The sequence below is a fragment of the Schistocerca gregaria genome, chromosome 2, assembly GCF_023897955.1.
Source record: "Schistocerca gregaria isolate iqSchGreg1 chromosome 2, iqSchGreg1.2, whole genome shotgun sequence".
Taxonomy (NCBI): Eukaryota; Metazoa; Arthropoda; class Insecta; order Orthoptera; family Acrididae; genus Schistocerca; species Schistocerca gregaria.
The window spans coordinates 198,940,812-198,961,742 of NC_064921.1; the positions used below are offsets into that span (position 1 = coordinate 198,940,812).

The window sequence follows — 20,931 nt, forward strand, 5'->3', positions numbered from 1 at the left end:
GCCTGTTCTTTCTGCACCAGAGTTGATCTCTAGTGCTACTGTCCCATTAACACAAGAAACATGGAAATTTGGTAAAGCCACCTTGCTGCATGTTAGTTTATGATCGCCACATATCATCCAACCTTGAGCAGAATAGCCTATTTTATTTTGTACTATTCTAGGCTTTCATAGCTTTCTTTCGTTTGTACAAGAGGTATAGATCCATGTTACCATGGTGTAATAAAACAGCCTTTAAACTAGTTTTGGATGAATCAATAAACAGCTTCTAGTCTTCCTTTTTGTATTCAATACAAAACTCATTCATCAAAGTGAGAATGTCTGAGCAGTACACTAAATCACTTTTTGTTGAAAAAACTTGGAAAATTGCTGCTCTCTCTCTCTTTCTATACATATGTATGCTGGTTCCAAGTGCCAGTAAGTTCTTTTCTTTTAATCTAGAGCCAAACAGTTCAGCTTTTTCTTTTGTTAAGCCCAGATCCCTAACCAAGTCGTTACAATCGATCTGAGTAAACAATTTGGGCTCTAGACTTTCTGTATTACAATGGGATTCATCATCATCATCTAGTTCATCTAAATCAGACTGTACATCAGAAAATACTTCTGTAAGAATAGAATTTAAATCTGGTGGTTCAGGAGCCGGCAAATCTACACGATGCCCTACTGGTCAGATGATGGATGGAAGGTTAGGGTAGCTTATTAGCTTCTTGTTTTTTCGGATTATGTCCGTTAACATCAACACTGCAAAAGTAGCAATCATTGGAATGATTTCTTGGGTCCCTCCATATCATAGGAACAGCAAATCAAAAGACTTTTTTTCTCCTTTTTGGACCTTTTTCTCAAATCTTCAACACAAACATAACATACCTTACGTGGCGCCCAAGATTTATCTTGATCACCAAGTTTATATCCAAAGTATGATAGGTAAACCTTTTTCAGAAAGTTTGTAATGTTTCTTTGGTGTTCTTAATCACAAATTCGCCACAAATGTAACAAAAACTCTCAGGAGAGCTTTTACAACCACGATTAGACATTGTGCTGAGCACATGTACAGGAAATGGGAAGGTGAGGTTAGGTTGACAGTAAACAAAACACCATCTGTTAACACAAAAATAGAATCGACCTTTTTTGCTGGCAAATGTTTTTCAGTAGTGCTACCAATGTCATCTACATTCATTACACCTCCTTTTTAGATTATTTTAACTATATAAAAGCTGTTAAATTCTTTAAAAATAGCTTAATTTAATAATTTTAACTGAAAATGTGAAGAAATGGTGGATGATACAGTTTTTTAAGTATCATATTTGGATTTCCCACACTAAAGAACATAAGAATAAGGTATTTTCAGCTAAAATGTTTTTCCGTCGTTGGCCTGTGTTATTCATATGATTGTGAAACGCATTCACGATGGTTTTTGAACATTTTTGAACACATTCTAAGTTGATTTCTGAACGAATCGTAAGTTGATTTTTGAATGCTTAATGTACGTTATATCTATGCCAGGGGAGGCATCTAGAAATAAAAAACTTTCCTGCTGACAAAAGGTGACGGGGATATACGAGCTGAGCCGAATAGATCTGAATGGTTGAATGCTAATCGCTGTTTGTGTGGTTGACTGGGTTTGCGAATGATCAGCATTGTTATAATTATTAGCGAAATCCATAGATTGGGACTACCAGAGTGGAAATAAACGGCTAACAGGAATAACAGGTAAGAAAGATTATGTATTATCTTCTTGGTGTATCCAAGAATATATAATTTTGACCATATCGCTGCTACTAAGGGAAAGTTGTACAGTCCCTGGTTTTCAGCCTCTTAAGTTCAGTTCTTCGAACAGCGCGGAAAACGCGTTTTACGAACACATAATAACGACTAACTGGAGAATAAACGCGGGATAATTAAACCGGTATTTCTGGTAGGGTTAGTGGAGTTAATCAGAGAATAAGTTTCTACGATAGCAGGAATAGTTACAGAATTAGTGATGACAAGATTGTTTGTTAGAATGAGAAAGGAGAAGAAATGGGGACATCACACAAATAGTATGGAAAAATATGACGTTTCCAAATTTATGCAAAAATTTCGCACTACTGCTTTTCGATCTCATGCATGAGAAACTGGACCGTATGAATGAAATGTGAAACTCTTTTCTAACATAAAACGTTTTGCTTGTAGTAGGCCTAATAAGCATTTGATATTGGTACTTTGTGAATTATATACTGTCATGTTATTTATGTAAATGAGGTACATTAAAATGGCCATTTGTGCTGAAACAGCCCCGTTTATTTGGCGTGTGTAACATTGCTGCAATATTAGAAATGCCTATTTCATTTTATCTAACAGACAGTGACAAAATAGACGTAATCAAATCGAGAAACCACAGCAGTCTTGGGTACTATTCGTATTAGGCAACGACATCTTTATTTTTTATGTAGCAAAACGTTTGACTAATTTGACGAGGTAATAGATTCTTTCATGAGAAAGGAAAGCACGACGTGTAAAGCTATAGCAAGATTAGACAGAAAAATATGTTGGGATCTACGGAGTGAAGAAATGTGTACTGTCTTGCTTGCCTCTTGTCTTTACTGGTTTTATGTTTCCTATATTTAATTTTATGTCACACAGAAGAGAGAGTTATTAGCTAATAGGCAACAAGGAGTGCAAATTTTCTGAAGAGTTTTTATTGTCCTGGTTACAAATAATCCCACTTGAAATTAATTGTGTTTAAAGGGGGTAGAATGTCAAACCGACCGACTGGGAGAAGGAGGGGCATCAGCGGACGTTTTATTTGCCATTGTCCTGATTATAGGTTTGATGGCTCCCATTATGTATTTGAATTCCACAGAGCACCACACTTTGGCATACTTAAGACCAAATAACATGTCTTATATTTTCTTGAACATATATATTTTATATATATCAAATTCTTTAGAAACACGTGCGCTGCAAAATGAATATATTTTTGAAAAATCGATTTCTTAAAATTTTTGACTTTATCTGAAATTCTCGAGGGAGGAGGGGTCGCCACTATCAAGTTTTTGCCCCCATTCGGAAATATCGTAGATCTGAGGATAGTTAGTGGAAATATGGAAATAGAAACAGAACTGTGATTTCTCGGTTTATCCAGGACCTATCAACTAATATGAAGAAAGCACATCAACTAAGTCCATAGTTTAACATAATAACTCTGTTACTTGTTGATCATGCCTTACCACTGTTTACAGCCGACGTCTTCAAACTAAAGGTACAGCTACCGCTTCTCGCTTTGTTGTGTAGCTATCAACTAATTTGAACAAGACACATGAGATACAGTGCCATACAATATTTACATGCAATAACGCTGTCCTCGTTGACTGGCACTTGCGAGAGTTTACAGCTGAGGTCCTGATATAGCATCCATAAAGGCCTAAATTTCATTCGGTTAGCCATAAATAGTATCGAAATTCTTCTTTTACGAATTGAGAAAAATGTTACTTTGTATGTAGAAATCCGGTGATTTTTTGGCAAGATCAGTCAGTATCATACCAGTATCAGTTTCTTGTTTCACTATCGACGTCAATGGATGCTAGGAATTAATACAGAATCTAAATTACGAGAAACTGGAAAAAATTATATTGTGTGCATTTTGGTAGTATGGTTGAAAAGTAATGACATTAAGAGCAACATCTACAATACATAGTTTGTTTTATTAAATTAAGAAATACAGCATAGAAGGTACATTAAACACCAGGTTTGACATCAGATTTTTCACTTGTACTGATAGCAAATACAAAAATCACATAAAACATAGATGAACCACATATAAAACGGTGTGTTGTTTTTTTAAATACTACATACTACACTGAGTGAAATAGTTAACATAAAAATTGATAATAGCACGAGGTAGATACGAATCCATAGTACCTGCAGAGTTACGAGAAACATTTTTGTTTGTTGCGTCCTGTTGCTCTATTTGCAGAATTAAATACTGATGTCCATTAAGTTTAAAGGCAGTATAGTGAGTCATTCAGGTAGGAAACTGCTACAGAAAAGTTAACAGGGACAATAAAAGATACTTCGTAAATGATTCTGCAAGAAATGAAGAAATAATCAATGATTAAATGACTGGATGCTAATATGGGTATGAGTACCAAGTGATGACATTTTTACTGTGTTAAGATGGTCTCTTATATGTTTCTAGGATCTGTACATCAGAAAGATATCACAGTATTTCAACTCCGTAAATTGTGTAATATGATGTAAAACAAAAAGTGTTAGCAGTAATGTACTCAATGTTTCACATTATTTGCTCTTTATTCCTGGAAGACACTTGATCTTTATATAATTGGAAGTCCCATGAAGAAGATTAGCTAGCTGATCATATTATGCTCTAGAAAGTCTTATTTCATTTATGTTCGTATAGGAGGGTTCAGTGTTTGACACTAGGATAGAGTTACTCTTCTAGCACTTAATCGTAGCTTATCATGACCACCTACTTCTAATTTGGATACAAGGAAGCACTTCAGCCTGCAAATGTATGCATCGTTCTCTTAATTCACCTTCTCCCAAAGAGTGTACAGAATGCTTCCGAATGTTCCACCAGTTACTGAATTCTCCTGTAAGTTTCACGTGGACTGTACCCTGACAGTGTCTTGTTCGACAGCAGTAAATTTGGGTATTAGGTCTATATTTAAGTCTGAAAAGGAACAGCTAAATCAGTTGCAAACGTGTGTTTGGATGCTTTACCTCCAATGGTGGACTGATAGAGATGTCACTACCATCCCAGATACTTTCACTGGAAAAGCTACCTACACATAGGCGTACCAAATTTAAGCCTTGGTTTTCTGTTTTATTTCTAGGAGCTGCCGCAATAAAATCTGATGAAGCTCTTTGGGTGTTTGTACAGTATCGACATTCTTGTAACATATTTCTTATCAGCGATGAAAGAGGATTGACGTGCTGCTGTTGAATGATCCAGGTGATGCTGGCGGTGGGATCGATGCTGGTCAACCGTTAGGAAATAGGCAGAACTGGCATGGGCCTGGGACCCAGTTTAGGCTTCGTAGTCATTGACCGGAGGCCGCTGTGGTACATAGTCGGGCACCCTGTTCCCTGTATTACAGACTTCTGGGTCTACTGGGATTCCCCAGCGGGTGTGATTCAGCCCAGCCTCCTTCATCCGCCTGTGCACCTGCAACAAGTTATCAGTTATTTATATCGTTTTGACCAGATCTGGAAGCTCTTGCTCCAAGTTTTTTACTTTAAAAAAATCTCACAGTATATCATATTTACAAACCTATATTGCAAAAGAATGTGTTATAATAATAGTAGCGATAATGATAGTAACATGCCTCTTTATTGTTTGAAACTCTGAAATAAGTAATTTATTGTAATTTTTGTTGACTTACAGATGGCCTACGACTCAACTGATCGAGATACTCTTTATCAACATTATGTAGGAACCAAGTTTCGCCAATAAGACCAAAGGAATCACTCAACAGATGCAGATGAACACAGTTTCCAAAACGCAGCTGGAAAACAACTTTTAGACAGATTTGATATTAGTGAGAGGGTGAGGGAAGAAAAAAGATTTTTACCTCTGCTCTTTAACTATGCTCTGAAGAACAGTTATTTGCAAATGGCGTGAAGAATTAACTAGGCAGTGTGTGCAGAAATGAGTCACATAAGGCAAAATGGGAACGAAACTGACATGTTTAGCTTCGCAGATGATCGTGCAACCTTTTCAAATTACTAGCATCTTCGGATGAAATTACTAAAGGATGGACTTTGGATCTCATTCGACAACAAACAGCCGTGCGGGATTAGCCGAGCGGTCTGACGCGCTGCAGTCATGAACTGTGCGGCTGGTTCGGGCGGAGGTTCGAGTCCTCCCTCGGGCATGGGTGTGTGTGTTTGTCCTTACGACAATTTAGGTTAAGTAGTGTGTAAGCTTAGGGACTGATGACCTTAGCAGTTAAGTCCCATAAGATTTCACACACGTTTGAACATTTGACAATGAACATCGACTGGTAAACAATGAGAAAAAGACAAAACGAGAAGTTGAAGTATCTGAGAGAATGGATATAAGAGCAACATCTCTTAGAAATCAGGGCCATCAAAACAGAAATGCCATACCACCTTCGCAAAGATATTGAAACAAACCCCAGTCTCTATTATTATCCAAGCCTAACATTAACGTACACTGGTTCGAGCAGGAGAAATATATGCAGAAAAATTTGTTGTGATGTATTAGAAAGTTCTGGTAGAACGATTAGAAACTGAAGAAGGAAAGATTATAGGAAAGATCTTGGATGTAGCAAAAACGTAGTGAATAGTCCTCCATGTCCACATACGAAGAAAACTATGGAGGTCATTCAGAAAAGTAGTTTTCTTTTAATGGTCAACTGCAGCTAGTAAGATCAAAAGTAAAGGAGTCGGATTGAAAGAAGTGGAAAATGATCTCAAGAAGACACTTGAGGGATGATGAACTTTCCAGCCAAAATCCAATCAAAGGACAGCAAAATATCCGCCAAAGATGTAAAGGAAGTCCTGTAGAAGAATGTAGGACAACTCACCGAAAGGTAAAGCTCAAAGAAAAAAATTGGCAAGAGTGATGCGGTCTACAGGTGGCCGAAACCTAAAAAAAGGAAGAAAAGATATTATTTTAAGGACTACACGGTTGAAGTTACTGACAGCACACCATCCAGTGGAAGTAATCACTTCGTATTGCGAGAGAAGATCTCTGACAGTTAAAATGGGTTTTCACGGCTGCTTCGGGCTCCTATTGTGGACACTCACGTTATGCGACTTTTTTTACTTTTCTATGACAAGGCCTCAGTTTTGCCTCAGTAAAAGAAGACTGTGGCTTTCAGGGACCGTACTGACGGCAGCCTTTTACATCTCGCGCTAGAAAGCTGGCTACAGCTCTGTTATCAGTCAAGAATCTTTTCTCGCCCTACATATTTAATACAATGGTTGTCTTGTTTGCACAACTGACTAACGCTCAAAACAGTTTACTGCCATTTCAAAGCTGCCTGAGCTGCCACCTTATCATATTCTCACCTGAAGCTAGTGTGACCGATCTGGTAAGGAGGCCTGCGTGCCTTAACGACGCACATGGCCGTACCATAGGTGCAGCCACACCACAGGAGAGGCCAGCCAAACGTTTGGCCCCAGAAAAGCTTTTTCAGTAGTTGTAGCTGTAACATTCCGGATGATTGAATGATCTGACCTTGTAATACCAGTCGACGAACAGTTGAAAGTACCCGTCACTTTTCGCGAGGACATGCAGCTCCACCGTAAGGTTAAATGATGGGGCCATTCTCCTGTGTAAAATATTATGGAAGTAAAATAGTACACCATTCAGATCTCTGGGGAGGGGGGGGGGGGGGCTTCTCAGAAGGATGTCATCAACAAGAAAAACAAAATTGATATTCTACGGATTGGAGCGTGGAATGGTGCATTCCTTAATTAGGTAGGTAGGTTATAAAAATTCAAGAAGGGAAATTAATAGGGTGAAGTTAGATGTAGTTGGGGTTTAGTGAAGTTAGTGGTAGGATGAGCAGGCTCTCTGGTCAGCTGAGTACAAGGGTAACAAATGTGAGGGTCATTTGGAAAGTAAAAAATGTTTTTTTTTTACCTACCGAAATTATCTGATACAATTAAACGAAGCTGTATTTTACACACAATTTGACATCCAAGCTACCTTTCTACATAGTCACCGTTCAAATTTAGACAATTTTTGTACTGATTTATCAGCTTTTCTATGCCTTCTCCACACTGAGTTGCCACAAAGCTCTTAACTGCTTCTTTAAGTTCATGAGCACTTCTGTAGCGTCGCCCACTCAAAAAATTTTTTCAATTTGGGTAATAAGTCTAATCACTTGGGGTTAAGTCCGGACTGGATGGCGGATGTTGAAACAGTTCCCACTGAACCCTCTGAAGCAAGTCCTGTGTCACGCCCTCTGCATGAAGGCATGCATTATCGTGAAAGAAGATGGCTCCACTTGTTAACATTCCATGACGCTTATTTGTAATGGCGCTATGAAGTCGTTAAAGCGTCCGACAACAGGCTGCTACGGTCCAATAATAGTGAAACGTCTGTATTCCTTGATTTTTGTTTCAATCCTTGTTTTTAGAACGTCCGTGACCAATGAGGAACCGGCCCGAGTGATCTTCGTCATGACCATTCTTTGTCCATCATTAAACGTGATACTCCACTCCCGAATTGACATTTCGTTCATAACATTACCATATAATTTCGATGAGTCCGACTTTTTGCGGGTTTAAAAAACGGATAACAGTGAACACCTCACACTTGTCAGAATTGTTATTTTTGTCACCTTTTGAAGTCGCACAGCTAAGCATAACCATAGTATTGGATCGTAGTTGCCGCCATACTGGAGCGATGAGTACCAAGGTCAGTTGTCGGTCGCCGGTAGTTGTGGGGGAACTCGGGTCACGTGTCGAAACAAAACGTTGTTTACCTTCCGAATGACGCTCGTACAAAATCAATTAGGGGTGATGCAGGAGTAGGTCTAATAATGAAGAAGAAAACAGGAACTCGTGTGAATTACTATGATCAGCATAGTGAACGCGTTATCGTAGCCAAGAGAGACACAAAGCCAACACCCACCACAGTAGTAAAAGTTTGTACGCCAACTAGCTCCGTAGACGTTGAAGAGGTTGAATGAATGTATGAAGAGATAAAAGAAATTATTCAGATAATAAAGAGAGAGGAAAATTTAATTCTGATGGGCGACTGAAATCCAAAAGTAGGAAAAGGAAGAGAAGAAAAAATAGTAGATGAATATAGATTGGGGGAAAGGGATGAAATAGGAAGCCATCTGGTATAATTCTGCACAGACTGTAATTTAGTCATCGCTAACACTTGGCTGAAGAATCATAAAATAAGATTGTACACATGGAAGAGACCTGGAGACACTGGAAGGTTTCAGATTGATTATGTAATGGTAAGACAGAGATTTTGGAACCAGATTTTAAATTGTAAGACATTTCCAGGCGCAGATGTAGACTCCAACCATAATTTATTGGTTATGAACTGTGGATAAAATTTCAAGAAGCTCTAAAAGTGTAATAAATTAAGGAGATGTACCTGGATAAGTTAAAATAACAAGAGGTTGTTGAAAGTTCAAAGGGAACATTAGGCAATGATTGACTGTAGCAAGGGGAAGGAATACCGTAGAAGACGCATGGATAGCTTTGAGAGATGAAATAGTAAAGGCAGCAGAGGATCAAATAGGTAAAAAGCCAAGGCGTAAGAGAAATCCCTGGATATCGAAGGAGACATTTTATTTAATTGATGAAAGAGGAACATATAAAAATGAGGCAAATGAAGCAGGCGAAAGGGAAAGTAGACGTTAAATTTGAGATTGATAGAAAGTGCAAAATGGTTAAGCAGGAATGTGTAGAAGGCTATAGAAGGACGTATAACTAAAGGAAAGACAGAAACCGCCTGTAGGAAACTCAAAGGCTTCTTTGGAGAAAAAAGAAACAGTTGTACTAATACTAAGAGCTCAGATGGAAAACCAGTATTAAGCAAAGAGGAGAAAGTTGAAGGATGGAAGGAGCATAAAGATGTTCTACACAAAGGAGATAAATTGAAGGCTATATTATAGAAAGGGTTGTTGTTGTGGTCTTCAGCCCTGAGACTGGTTTGATGCAGCTCTCCATGCTACTCTATCCTGTGCAAGCTTCTTCATCTCCCAGTACCTACTGTAGCCTACATCCTTCTGAATCTGCTTAGTGTATTCATCTCTTGGTCTCCCTCTACGATTTTTACCCTCCACGCTGCCCTCCAATACTAAATTGGTGATCCCTTGATGCCTCAGAACAAGTCCTACCAACCGATCCCTTCTTCTATTCAAGTTGTGCCACAAACTCCTCCTCAATCCTATTCAGTACCTCCTCATTAGTTACGTGATCTACCCATCTAATCTTCAGCATTCTTCTGTAGCATCACATTTCGAAAGCTTCTATTCTCTTCTTGTCCAAACTATTAATCGTCCATATTTCACTTCCATACATGGCTACACTCCATACAAATACTTTCAGAAACGCCTTCCTTACACTTAAATCCATACTCGATGTTAACAAATTTCTCTTCTTCAAAAATGCTTTCCTTGCCATTTCCAGTCTACATTTTATATCCTCTCTACTTCGACCATCATCAGTTATTTAGCTCCCCAAATAGCAAAACTCCTTTACTACTTTAAGTGTCTCATTTCCTAATCTAAATCCCTCAGCATCATCTGACTTAATTCGACTATATTCCATTATCCTCGTTTTGCTTTTGTTGATGTTCATCTTATACCCTCCTTTCAAGACACTGTCGATTCCGCTCAACTGATCTTCCAAGTCCTGTCTCTCACAGAATTACAATGTCATCTGCAATCCTTAAAGTTTTTATTTCTTCTCCATGGATTTTAATACCTACTCCGAATTTTTCTTTTGTTTCCTTTACTGCTTGCTCAATATACAGATTGAAAAACATTGTGGAGAGGCACAACCCTGTGCCACTCCCTTCCCAACCACTGCTTCTCTTTCATGCCCCTCGACTGTTATAACTGCCATCTGGTTTCTGTACAAATTGTAAATATCCTTTCGCTCTCTGTATTTTACCCCTGCCACTTCCAGCATCTGAAAGAGAGTATCCAGTCAACATTGTCAAAAGCGTTCTCTAAGTCTACAAATGATACAAAAGTAGGTTTGCCATTTCTTAATCTAGCTTCTAAAATAAGTCATAGGGTCAGTATTGCCTTACGTGTTCCCATATTTCTACGGAATCCAAACTGATCTTCCCCGAGGTCGGGTTCTACCAGTTTTTCCGTTCGTCTGTAAAGAATTCGCGTTATAGTATTTTGCAACCGTGACTTATTAAACTGATAGTTCGGTAATTTTCACATCTGTCAACACCTGCTTTCTTAGGGTTTGGAATTATTATATTCTTCTTGAAGTCTGAGGGTATTTCGCCTGTCTCATACATTTTGCTCACCAGATGTAACGTATCCATTAGAATAGTGAGGCGAAATTTGGCGTTAATGGGCTATGGCCCCCCACGAGCGATGAGAGTGCCTTTGTTTTCAGCACTACGTCGCCTGCAGCGCCTTTCCTGGACTCGTGACCATATCGGTTAGACGCTAGAGGCCTGGAAAACCACGGCCCTGTCAGTTAAGTCGTGGTGATGGTGGTTAGAGTGTGGCGCGGACCGACAAAGCCGTGGATCCAAGTTGTCAACAAGGCACTGCGCCAGCTGTGGATCCATGACAGTGTGGGCTGTGTTTGCATGAAATCCTCTGGTCCAAATGAACCGATCCTTGTCTGGAAATGGTTATGTTCGACTACTTGGAGACCATTTGCAGCCTTTCATGGATTTCAAGTTCCCAAACAACGACGGAATTTTGATGGATGAAAATGCGCTGTCGCTGGACCACAAATGTCCGTGATTGGTACGAAGAACATTTTGAATAACTCAAGCGAATGATTTGAGCACTTAAATCCCCCGACTTGAATGTGATCGAACATTAATGGGACATAATTGAGAGGTCAGTTCGTGCACGAAATCCTACACTGGCGACACTTCTGCAATTATGGACGGCTATAGAGGCAGCGTGGCTCAATATTTATGCAGGGGACTTCCAAGTCGAGTTGCTGCACAACGCCGGGCAAAAAGAGGTCGGACACGATTTTGGGAGGTATGCTATGATTTTCGTCACTTCAGTGTAGATCAGCAGTGTGGACAGCGGCGTGTAGATCAGCAGTGTTGACAGCGGCTGGACAGAAACATTAGCAAACCAAAGTTGAGCGACTTCTGCCGGAGTCTGACGATCCAGAAATAGGGAGGCGTGGTTCAGGAGGTTGTGAACAAATCAGAATAGCCAACCTGCAGCATCTCGGAGCGGCGGTCGCACGCCAATAGGTCCCTGGAGAGCACGTAGCCGAAGCACATGTAACTGCGTGGGCAGACAGCCAGCGACATCACGTCGTGCTCCAGATCCAGCACAGCCAGCTCGCCGCCCCCGGTACCTGCGCACCACAACACAGGATACTTAGAAAGGCGTCAGCAAATAGGCGCCCGCAAGCGGAGCACTGGCCTCCTTCTACAATCTGGGATACAGACACTTTATTCGTTACAGAACTGTCATGCATTTTTTGGATTGGTTGCGATGCTCATGGCGGTCTAAAACTACGCGGGGGCCCACAGCACTGCTGGAGTGCCGGGACCCTATTCAGAAATTTCATGTTATTTAATTTTAAAATCTGTCGGGCTTCCTGCATTTCTGCATTTAAAATTAAAGAACATGAAAGCAAAGATCGATAGAAGAATGCAGCAAACGGTACGTTTATTGTGAACGCAATAACAATTTTATACAATTTCGTAGTAGTTACAAAAGTTGCTAACAGATAGCGCTATAATCACAGTACATAGTACCTACACTTAGTACTTCGAAGTGCACAACCATCAGTTGCATCGCTGAAACGTGTAAAGAGGTTAGTGTACTACCGAAGGAAGAGCTTATATTCTTCTATGCAACTGAACAGAATGTGTTTCCGGTACCGTAAAATTGGGCAACTTTATGTATTAGCAGTTTTTGTAACACAGCTTTTCACAAATATGTACTACTGCATTTAATTTGCACGTGTATGTGGAATATCATAACAAACATCTTTTAATTTTGATAGAAATAAAGTTTTTATGTGCGATAAGGTACACTCCGGAAAAAATTAGTACACGCTTTTAGATGTTACCAATTCACTCAAGATTTATGGTTTCAACAGTGCATATGGACTGCATGAAATGATTACATTTGCAGGTCAATAGGACAAGCGGTTCTGAGGTACCCTTCTTGCAGCTGTGTACCCTAGGTCTCTAGAAGAGCGTAGCGTTCCAAAGGATTGGAAAAGGGCACAGGTCATGCCCGTTTTCAAGAAGGTACGTCGAACAGATGTGCAAAACTATAGACCTATATCTCTAACGTCGATCAGTTGTAGAATTTTGGAACACGTATTATGTTCGAGTATAATGACTTTTCTGGAGACTAGAAATCTACTGGGTAGGAATCAGCATGGGTTTCGAAAAAGACGGTCGTGTGAAACCCAGCTCGCGCTATTCGTCCACGAGACTCAGAGGGCCATAGACACGGGTTCCCAGGTAGATGCCGTGTTTCTTAACTTCCGCAAGTCGTTCGATACAGTTCCCCACAGTCGTTTAATGAACAAAGTAAGAGCATACGGACTATCAGACCAATTGTGTGATTGGATTGAAGAATTCCTAGATAACAGAACGCAGCATGCCATTCTCAATGGAAAGAAGTCTTCCGAAGTAAGAGTGATTTCAGGTGTGCCGCAGGGGAGTGTCGTAGGACAGTTGCTTTTCACAATATACATAAATGACGTTGTGGATGACATCGAAAGTTCACTGAGGCTTTTTGTGGATGATGCTGTGGTATATCGAGAGGTTGTAACAATGTAAAATTGTACTGAAATGCAGGAGGATCTGCAGCGAATTGACGCATGGTGCAGGGAGTGGCAATTGAATCTCAATGCAGGCAATGTGCTGCGAATACATAGAAAGAAAGATCCTTTATCATTAAGCTACAATGTAGCAGACCAGCAACTGGAAGAAATTAATTCCATAAATTATCTGGGACTACGCATTAGGAGTGATTTAAAATGGAATGATCATATGAAGTTGATCGTCGGTAAAGCAGATGCCACATTGACATTCATTGGAAGAGTCCTAAGGAAATGCAATCCGAAAACAGAGGAAGTAGCAGTATGCTTGTTCGCTCACTGCTCAGCAGTGTGGGATCCGTACCAGATAGGGTTGATAAAGAGATAGAAAAGATCCAACGGAGAGCAGCGCGCTTCGTTACAGGATCATTTAGTAATCGCGAAAGCGTTACGGAGATGATAAACTCCAGTGGAAGACTCTGCAGGAGAGACGCTCAGTAGCTCGGTACCGGCTTTTGATGAAGATTCGAGAACATACCTTCACCGAGGAGTCAAGCAGTATATTGCTCCCTCCCACGTATATCTCGCGAAGAGACCATGAGGATAAAATCAAAAAGATTAGAGCCCACACAGAGGCATACCGACAATCCTTCTTTCCACGAACAATACGAGACGTAATAGAAGGGAGAACCGATAGAGGTACTCAAGGTACCCTCCGCCACACACCGTCAGGTGGCTTGCGGAGTATGGATGTAGATGTAGATGTACCAGGTATCGACCTGTGCTGAAACACCCATATATGGTGTAGCCTTCACGGGCGTTACGGAGATGATACATAAACTCCAGTGGAAGACTCTGCAGGAGAGACGCTCAGTAGCTCGGTACGGGCTTTTGATGAAGTTTCGAGAACATACCTGCACCGAGGAGTCAAGCAGTATATTGCTTCCTCCCACGTATATCTCGCGAAGAGAGCATGAGGATAAAATCAAAGAGATTAGCGCCCACACAGAGGCACACCGACAATCCTTCTTTCCACGAACAATACGAGACTGGAATAGAGGGGAGAACCGATAGAGGTACTTAAAGTACCCTCCGCCACACACCGTCAGGTGGCTTGCGGAGTATGGATGTAGATGTACCAGGTATCGACCTGTGCTGAAACACCCATATATGGTGTAGCCTTCACGGGAGGCAATGCACGCGCTGACTCTTGCATACAGTCGATCGTACAGATGGCGAATACTACCCTGGGATTTGTTCACGTAGTTCTGTAAGAGTTGTTGGCTGACGAGACGCACTAGTCACTTCTCATCCCATCATATCCCACAGATGCTCGGTTGGAGACAAGTCAGAAGATAGTACTGGCCAGGGACCGCACGTCTTTCAGAGCACGTTGAGGTCCACGGGCAGTGTGCGGGCGAGGATTACCCTGTTGGAACAACGCTTCACTTTCCTGTTGCAAGAACGGCAAAAGAAAGGGTCTCACAACGTTCTGCGCGTACCGAGCGCTGGTTAGCGTCCCCTCCGGAAACACCAAAGGTGAACCATAGCTGTAGCTCATCGCACCCCAGACAATAAGGCTTGAGGTGAGATCAGTGTGTCTTCAACGGATGCACTCTACGAGACAGTACTCACCAGGTCTAGGTAATGCGTTCAAACGACCGTCACTTGCGTGTGCGCACGATTTGCTTTCACCACTGAAGGCCACAGCGCTGTGGTGTGAATGGAAGGTGAGCTACAGGTGTGCATACCCGTAACGGGTTTGCAGCGGTGCGTGTTGACACATCAGATCTCACAAGCCCTCTTATCTGTGCTGTGGTAGCTGTACGATATGACACTGCTGCCCTTACAATACTACGATCCTGGTGGATGTCTGTCGTGGACGTCCAGAACTTCGTCTACCGGTGTAAGAATGTTCGCGTCATTACTGATACTAGCATCGTTCCACATATGAAACACACCGAGCGAGGTGGCGCAGTGGTTAGCACACTGGACTCCCATTCGGGAGGACGACGGTTCAATCCCGTCTCCGGCCATTCTGATTTAGGTTTTCCGTGATTTCCCTAAATCGTTTCAGACAAATGCCGGGATGGTTCCTTTGAAAGGGCACGGCCGATTTCCTTCCCAATCCTTCCCTAACCCGAGCTTGCGCTCCGTCTCTAATGACCTCGTTGTCGACGGGACGTTAAACACTAACCACCACCACATCTGAAACAGCACGTTTAACTTGTGTGGCAGTTCTCTGAAAGAACGTCCGCCACAATTTTACCCCTTACTAATTAGCTCAGTTGGCTGTAGGAATTACGAATGCGTCTCCGTGGCATCGTTGCCTGAGCACGACACTGAGACTTCGGTCTGTGAACATTACTTATTAAAGGGCAGACACAGATAGTGCTCTGGTAGTTATGCCACTACGCTATCTATTGGCGGACGACCCTGAAACCATTATCAGCACAGTTTCTACCGCCCAGGTGGCATACGCCGTCATCGGATCAAAATCGACGTCGTTTTCTCAGGTGTACTTATTTTTATTTCCAACAGTGGACATAAAATACTAATTGTAACGAATTTTGCAGTGACCACTTAGTGTGTAGTGGGGCAATCACACTCTTGTAGAAATAATTCAAAAGCTAAGATCTTGGCTTTTGAATTATTTCTACAATTGTAACAAAGTTAGCCCCAGCTCCGGTCAATGTTGTGAGATGACTGGGAAAGTAAAGTTAAATTGACCTGTTACAAAGACTGGCCCACCTACTATTTCCTTATAACGCACAGTTATAACTTTATTACAAATTTGCCCAGTTTTTATGACTTTTATAATTCATGCATGGAAGAAAATTAGTCAAAAAGTTTGCCAGTACGGTGAAAATTATTTTTTGTATTGTTTAAAAACCCAAATAGTTACAGGTCCATCTTCACTGAAACAAAATAAGATTGAAAAAAAGCAAACGGCACAAACCTATGTAATTACACAAAAATTTTGCACACTTATTAACTCATCTGTTCAGTGGAACCGTATGTGAATAAAACAGATCACAAAACTTACATTTAACACAACATCCTCTTAGCAAGCTGATTTGTTCAAACTTTTAGACACTTGAATGTTTAATGGTACGAGGAAAAACAAACTGATAACGCATTCGGTACAAAACTATGTTATATTTAGAACCGAAGTTAAATTTCAAAACAAATCTATGTATTTTGTACCAAACCATTCACAAATGCCCTGATTTCATTAATGAGACTTGCTAAAAAAAAAAAAAAAAAAAAAAGAAATCACGCTTGTTTCTGCAGGTATGTGTGCTGGAACAAAGTTGCCCTTATAATCTACAGAAGTTAACTCTTATCTGTACATACAATATTCGAGACAACCTTCAGTAAGTTGGTTTTTCGAAGTTATCGGCAGTAGCACAAAATTTTCAACTGTAAGTTATAATCACGTTTTTCCATTTGCCAACGCAATGGCTTTGTGACCAGCTCAAGAGTCATGCACGAATTTGTAGCTTCCGTCACTACTGGCAGTACTATTCCAGAACACACTGCAGTAGAGCCGTATGTTGAATGTTGACCTGAATTACAGCATTTACCAATAAAAAGCTGGAGCGTGCTGTTGTTACGAAATAATGACTCAGCCACAAATTTGCCCACTTTTACGGTAGCGAAATATCACAGATTATAACGCAGTTTTATGGCAACAAGCTGCAGTTTTAACACGATTTAATATTCTGGAAGGACACGATGTGAAAACCAGTCTCAAGGTCTTCGCCGAATTCGAATGGACAGGCATTGTGTCTGATGATTTAGGGGAAACGTTGGCCCCAGGAAGACTGTTTTATAGACTTTGTCGTTTACATTTACATCTACGTGAGTGATCTGCAATTCACGTTTAAGTGCCTAGCAGAGGGTTCAACGAATCACCTTCGGACTATTTCTCTGTCGTTGAATTTTCGAGCAGCGAGCGGCAAACACGAACACTTCAGTCTTTCAATGTGAGCTCTAATTTATATCATTTTATCACGATGAATGTTTCTTCCTTAAGTAGTCGTCAAAAAAATATTTTCGTATTCGGTGAAGGAAGTTGGTGGCTTAAATTTCGTGAAAGACCTATTGTGTTGTTGTTGTTGTCTTCAGTCCTGAGACTGGTTTGATGCAGCTCTCCATGCTAACAAAACGGGCTACCCTTCTTTGAAATTTTTCAATTTTCTCCGTCAAACCTATCTTTTCACGATCCCAGGCCGCACAGCAAGATGACGGAGAAGCGTGGTGTAGGCAGCCTCTTTATTCCACACATCAACAAAAGTTTTGCATCACCCCGTACGTCGTGCACGTGTGTTGCTGTTGTGGCTGTTCCTTACAAATAACAAGGTCACCCCTGACGTTGTTTGTAAACACACACGTAGTTGCAATGGGCCCTACCTACGGTCAGAACGCCGCAGGGACGCATTAGAGATGTCTATGGAACAGCAGAGTGAAATTCCATCATGCCACGAAGGGCAGTCGGGATCAGTGATGTGGTCCGCATCATCACTCTATGCGCAGAAGACTTATCAAACAAGGAAGCTGATCGCTGAGAGCACTGGACTCAAGGCGATGTTGTGCGGGCGTGGAATCGGTTCCAATTGACATCTAGTGCTGAGCACTTACATTGCACAAGTGTCCACGTTCGACAGATACGTAGGACGATCTACGTCTACGGTTTCTGGTGTGATTGCTCCAGGACTGAATTAGTCGTTCGAAAAGGCTACAGGACGCCATGTACTGTAGTAGTCTGTGAGGAGACGATTGCATGAAGCGAATTTTCATTCCCGACGACCATGATGAGCATCACGTCTAAGACCACAACACTATGGACTCTGTTACAAATGGGCAAGACATCATGCAGAATGGATGTTTACGGTTTACGGTTATACGGTTTGCCCAGCCCCTCTGCATGACTAATTTTTTGTATGAAAGTAGTGTGGGAGAACGATACCCCTATTACCCCCAAGAAAGGGGATGGAGACAAGAACGAGGGTGATACGTAAAAAAAATTTATTAAACTCTCTATTGGCGTTTCTTTCTTGTATTTAGTGGACATGGAATGGTTGTAATGGCTATTTGACCAGGGTGGGTCTTTCCGATCCATTAAGATTTTGTCTAGGGCATATTTAACGATTGCTTTGAATTTTTTTCATTTGTTTCCCATATCTTCGTCCTTATCTCCGAATATTTGATGCTGACTGTTCAGATACTCTGAAATTTGCATCCTGTCACTCTTGCTGACCAAAAATATCTTCCTAACTTTCTTAACATTATTTGCGAGACCTGTTACATTAGATGCTACCACAACCTTGTGATCACTGATACCTCCCTCTACGTTAACTGATTGGATAAGTTCAGATCTGTTTGTTGACAGGATGTCTAAGACGTTACCGTTGGTTCTGTATCTGCTCAAAGTAATTTTCGTACAAGACATCCAGAACAATGTCACACGAATCCCTGTCTCTGGTACCAGTACTGATAGCATGACACTTCTAATCTGTACCTGACAATTTGAAGTCACCCTCTATTACAATGGCCTGACCAGGAAAATTAGTAACGATATTTTGCAAGTTCTGTCTGAAGCGCTCTACCACTAGAACTACTGGCCCAGGCTGTCTATAAAACCAACCGACTACCATTTTTGACCGATCTTTAATACTTCGCCCACATTAATTCACAATCGAAATCTCTGATGACCTCGCTGGATTTTATCGAATTCCTTTCTGGCAATAAACACGCCGCCACCATTGGCGACTAAGCTAGCCTTACCATAAATTTTCCAATTTTAGGATTTCGTTGTCATTAACATGTGCCTTCAATCAATTTTCTGTTCCTAATACCTTTTCTGTTATATGGTGACTTACATTCTCTGAGGTGACTGAGGCTGATTTATCAGGTAGATAGTCTTTGCTGCGAACTGAGGGTTTCTCTTTATCCTAAAAAAAAAAAAAATAATCATGTTCATGCCGCACGTACTGCGCTGCCCTGGTAGCCGCTTCCTGCGTGTAGCGGACGCTTGTCCTATTAAGAGGGACCCTATAATTCTGTGCACGATAGCAGAGGTCGAGAAATTCACATCCGATACCGTCGCAGAGTCGTCTTAGCCTCTGGTTTAGACCTTGCACTCTGCTCAGAATCAGAGGACTCCGATCAACCCTGGGCAAGACGCTACAAATAGACTGCTTACCCTACACCCCGCGTGCGATACTTTGTTGGCTTCACCAAATCATCCATCCACCGAAAGAAGCCGACGATGCCCTCAAAGTCAAGCGGCAGATGTCTTCGTGCCGGTATGTTCCTCTATACACAGCCTGTTGCACCTAGAGCGCTCGATAGCCGCCGGCAGGGCCTTTTCAGCATCACGGACGAGACGCCCTAGCAAACATACCGAGTGCACACTTGCCTTCTTTCCAGCCTTGCTTGTTATTTCCTTGATGGGCTACATCACCCGCCCAACATTGGAGCTCCAAATGAGAAGCATACCCACCCTCTGCACTTGTCCGGACTGAGCAGGAAAATCGGCTGCCGGTCCAACAGGAGAGCCATCCTGTGCTGGCCCAGAGTTATCTTGAGCACTGGGTAGCAGCTCGTACCTGCTTCTCAGGCGCAGAGAGCCAGCAGCGCGACCTTCTCCTTCTTTCGCTTTACGCTCAGTGATACGCGAATCCACCCCTGTTTGCCATCCACTCTGAAGTAATGACGGATCGGTTAGATGTTGCGTATCAGAATATGTAGTGAAACCCGGGTCATCAGGGGATTCCAACGGCAACAGTTGTGTCACGGGTCTCGTCCTCAGTGCCCCGATGTCACCGCAATTTTGAGCACTAGCCAGAAAGTTGTCGACGGTAGCCAACGCTGCTTCCAGCTATTTACGGACAGCAGACATTTGTCCTTGTGTCCACTCGCAAGCACAGTTCCTAGCCATATACAGTATGTAAAAATAGATGTAACATCTCAAATGGTGCTACTGAGTTTACAATATACGTAAAATATTACGAAGAGAAAAAAGGAACACTAAAAACTGCTCTGCAAATTTCTCACTATGCCCTGAGACGGATAGCTCTTAAACAGAAATAAATTCCTCTTCTTAAGTGGATATAGCTACAGATACTTGTTACCAGAATCTCTGCTTACCCGAAAGCTACTGCACGAGATAAGTATGCAAACCAGAATGCACTGATCTAAACTATATGCATCAGAGTGATTTAATGTTGTTACCAGGACTGTTAGGATACGTAAGGGGGACTGCCTGCGTCAGATGTAGAGTGGTCACCGTGAAGGACGCGGAGACGCCGCTTACTCGGGTCAGACAACATTATCAGCACCGACAGAGTTTAAAGGGGATTCGTTGTGGGTCTCCACTTGGACGGCTGGTCGAATCATGCAATATCCAGATTTGTGGGACATTCGGATCTGACAATGGCCTAATGCTGGACCGCTTGGGAACATGACGCAGGCATAATC

General features: G+C 41.6%; 1 protein-coding gene across 1 annotated transcript in view; it reads right to left on the minus strand.

The window, feature by feature from the left end:
- Positions 1-3,661: 3,661 nt before the first annotated feature.
- Positions 3,662-20,931, minus strand: part of LOC126336683 (uncharacterized) — an 82,590-nt gene continuing 65,320 nt past the window's right edge. Inside the window, exons 4-5 of the mRNA XM_050000632.1 lie at positions 11,876-12,018; positions 3,662-5,164 (exon numbers count right to left, since the gene is read on the minus strand). Of these exons, the coding sequence (XP_049856589.1) occupies positions 5,027-5,164; positions 11,876-12,018 (281 nt within the window). The 3' untranslated portion in view covers positions 3,662-5,026. The remainder of the gene's footprint in view (positions 5,165-11,875; positions 12,019-20,931) is intronic.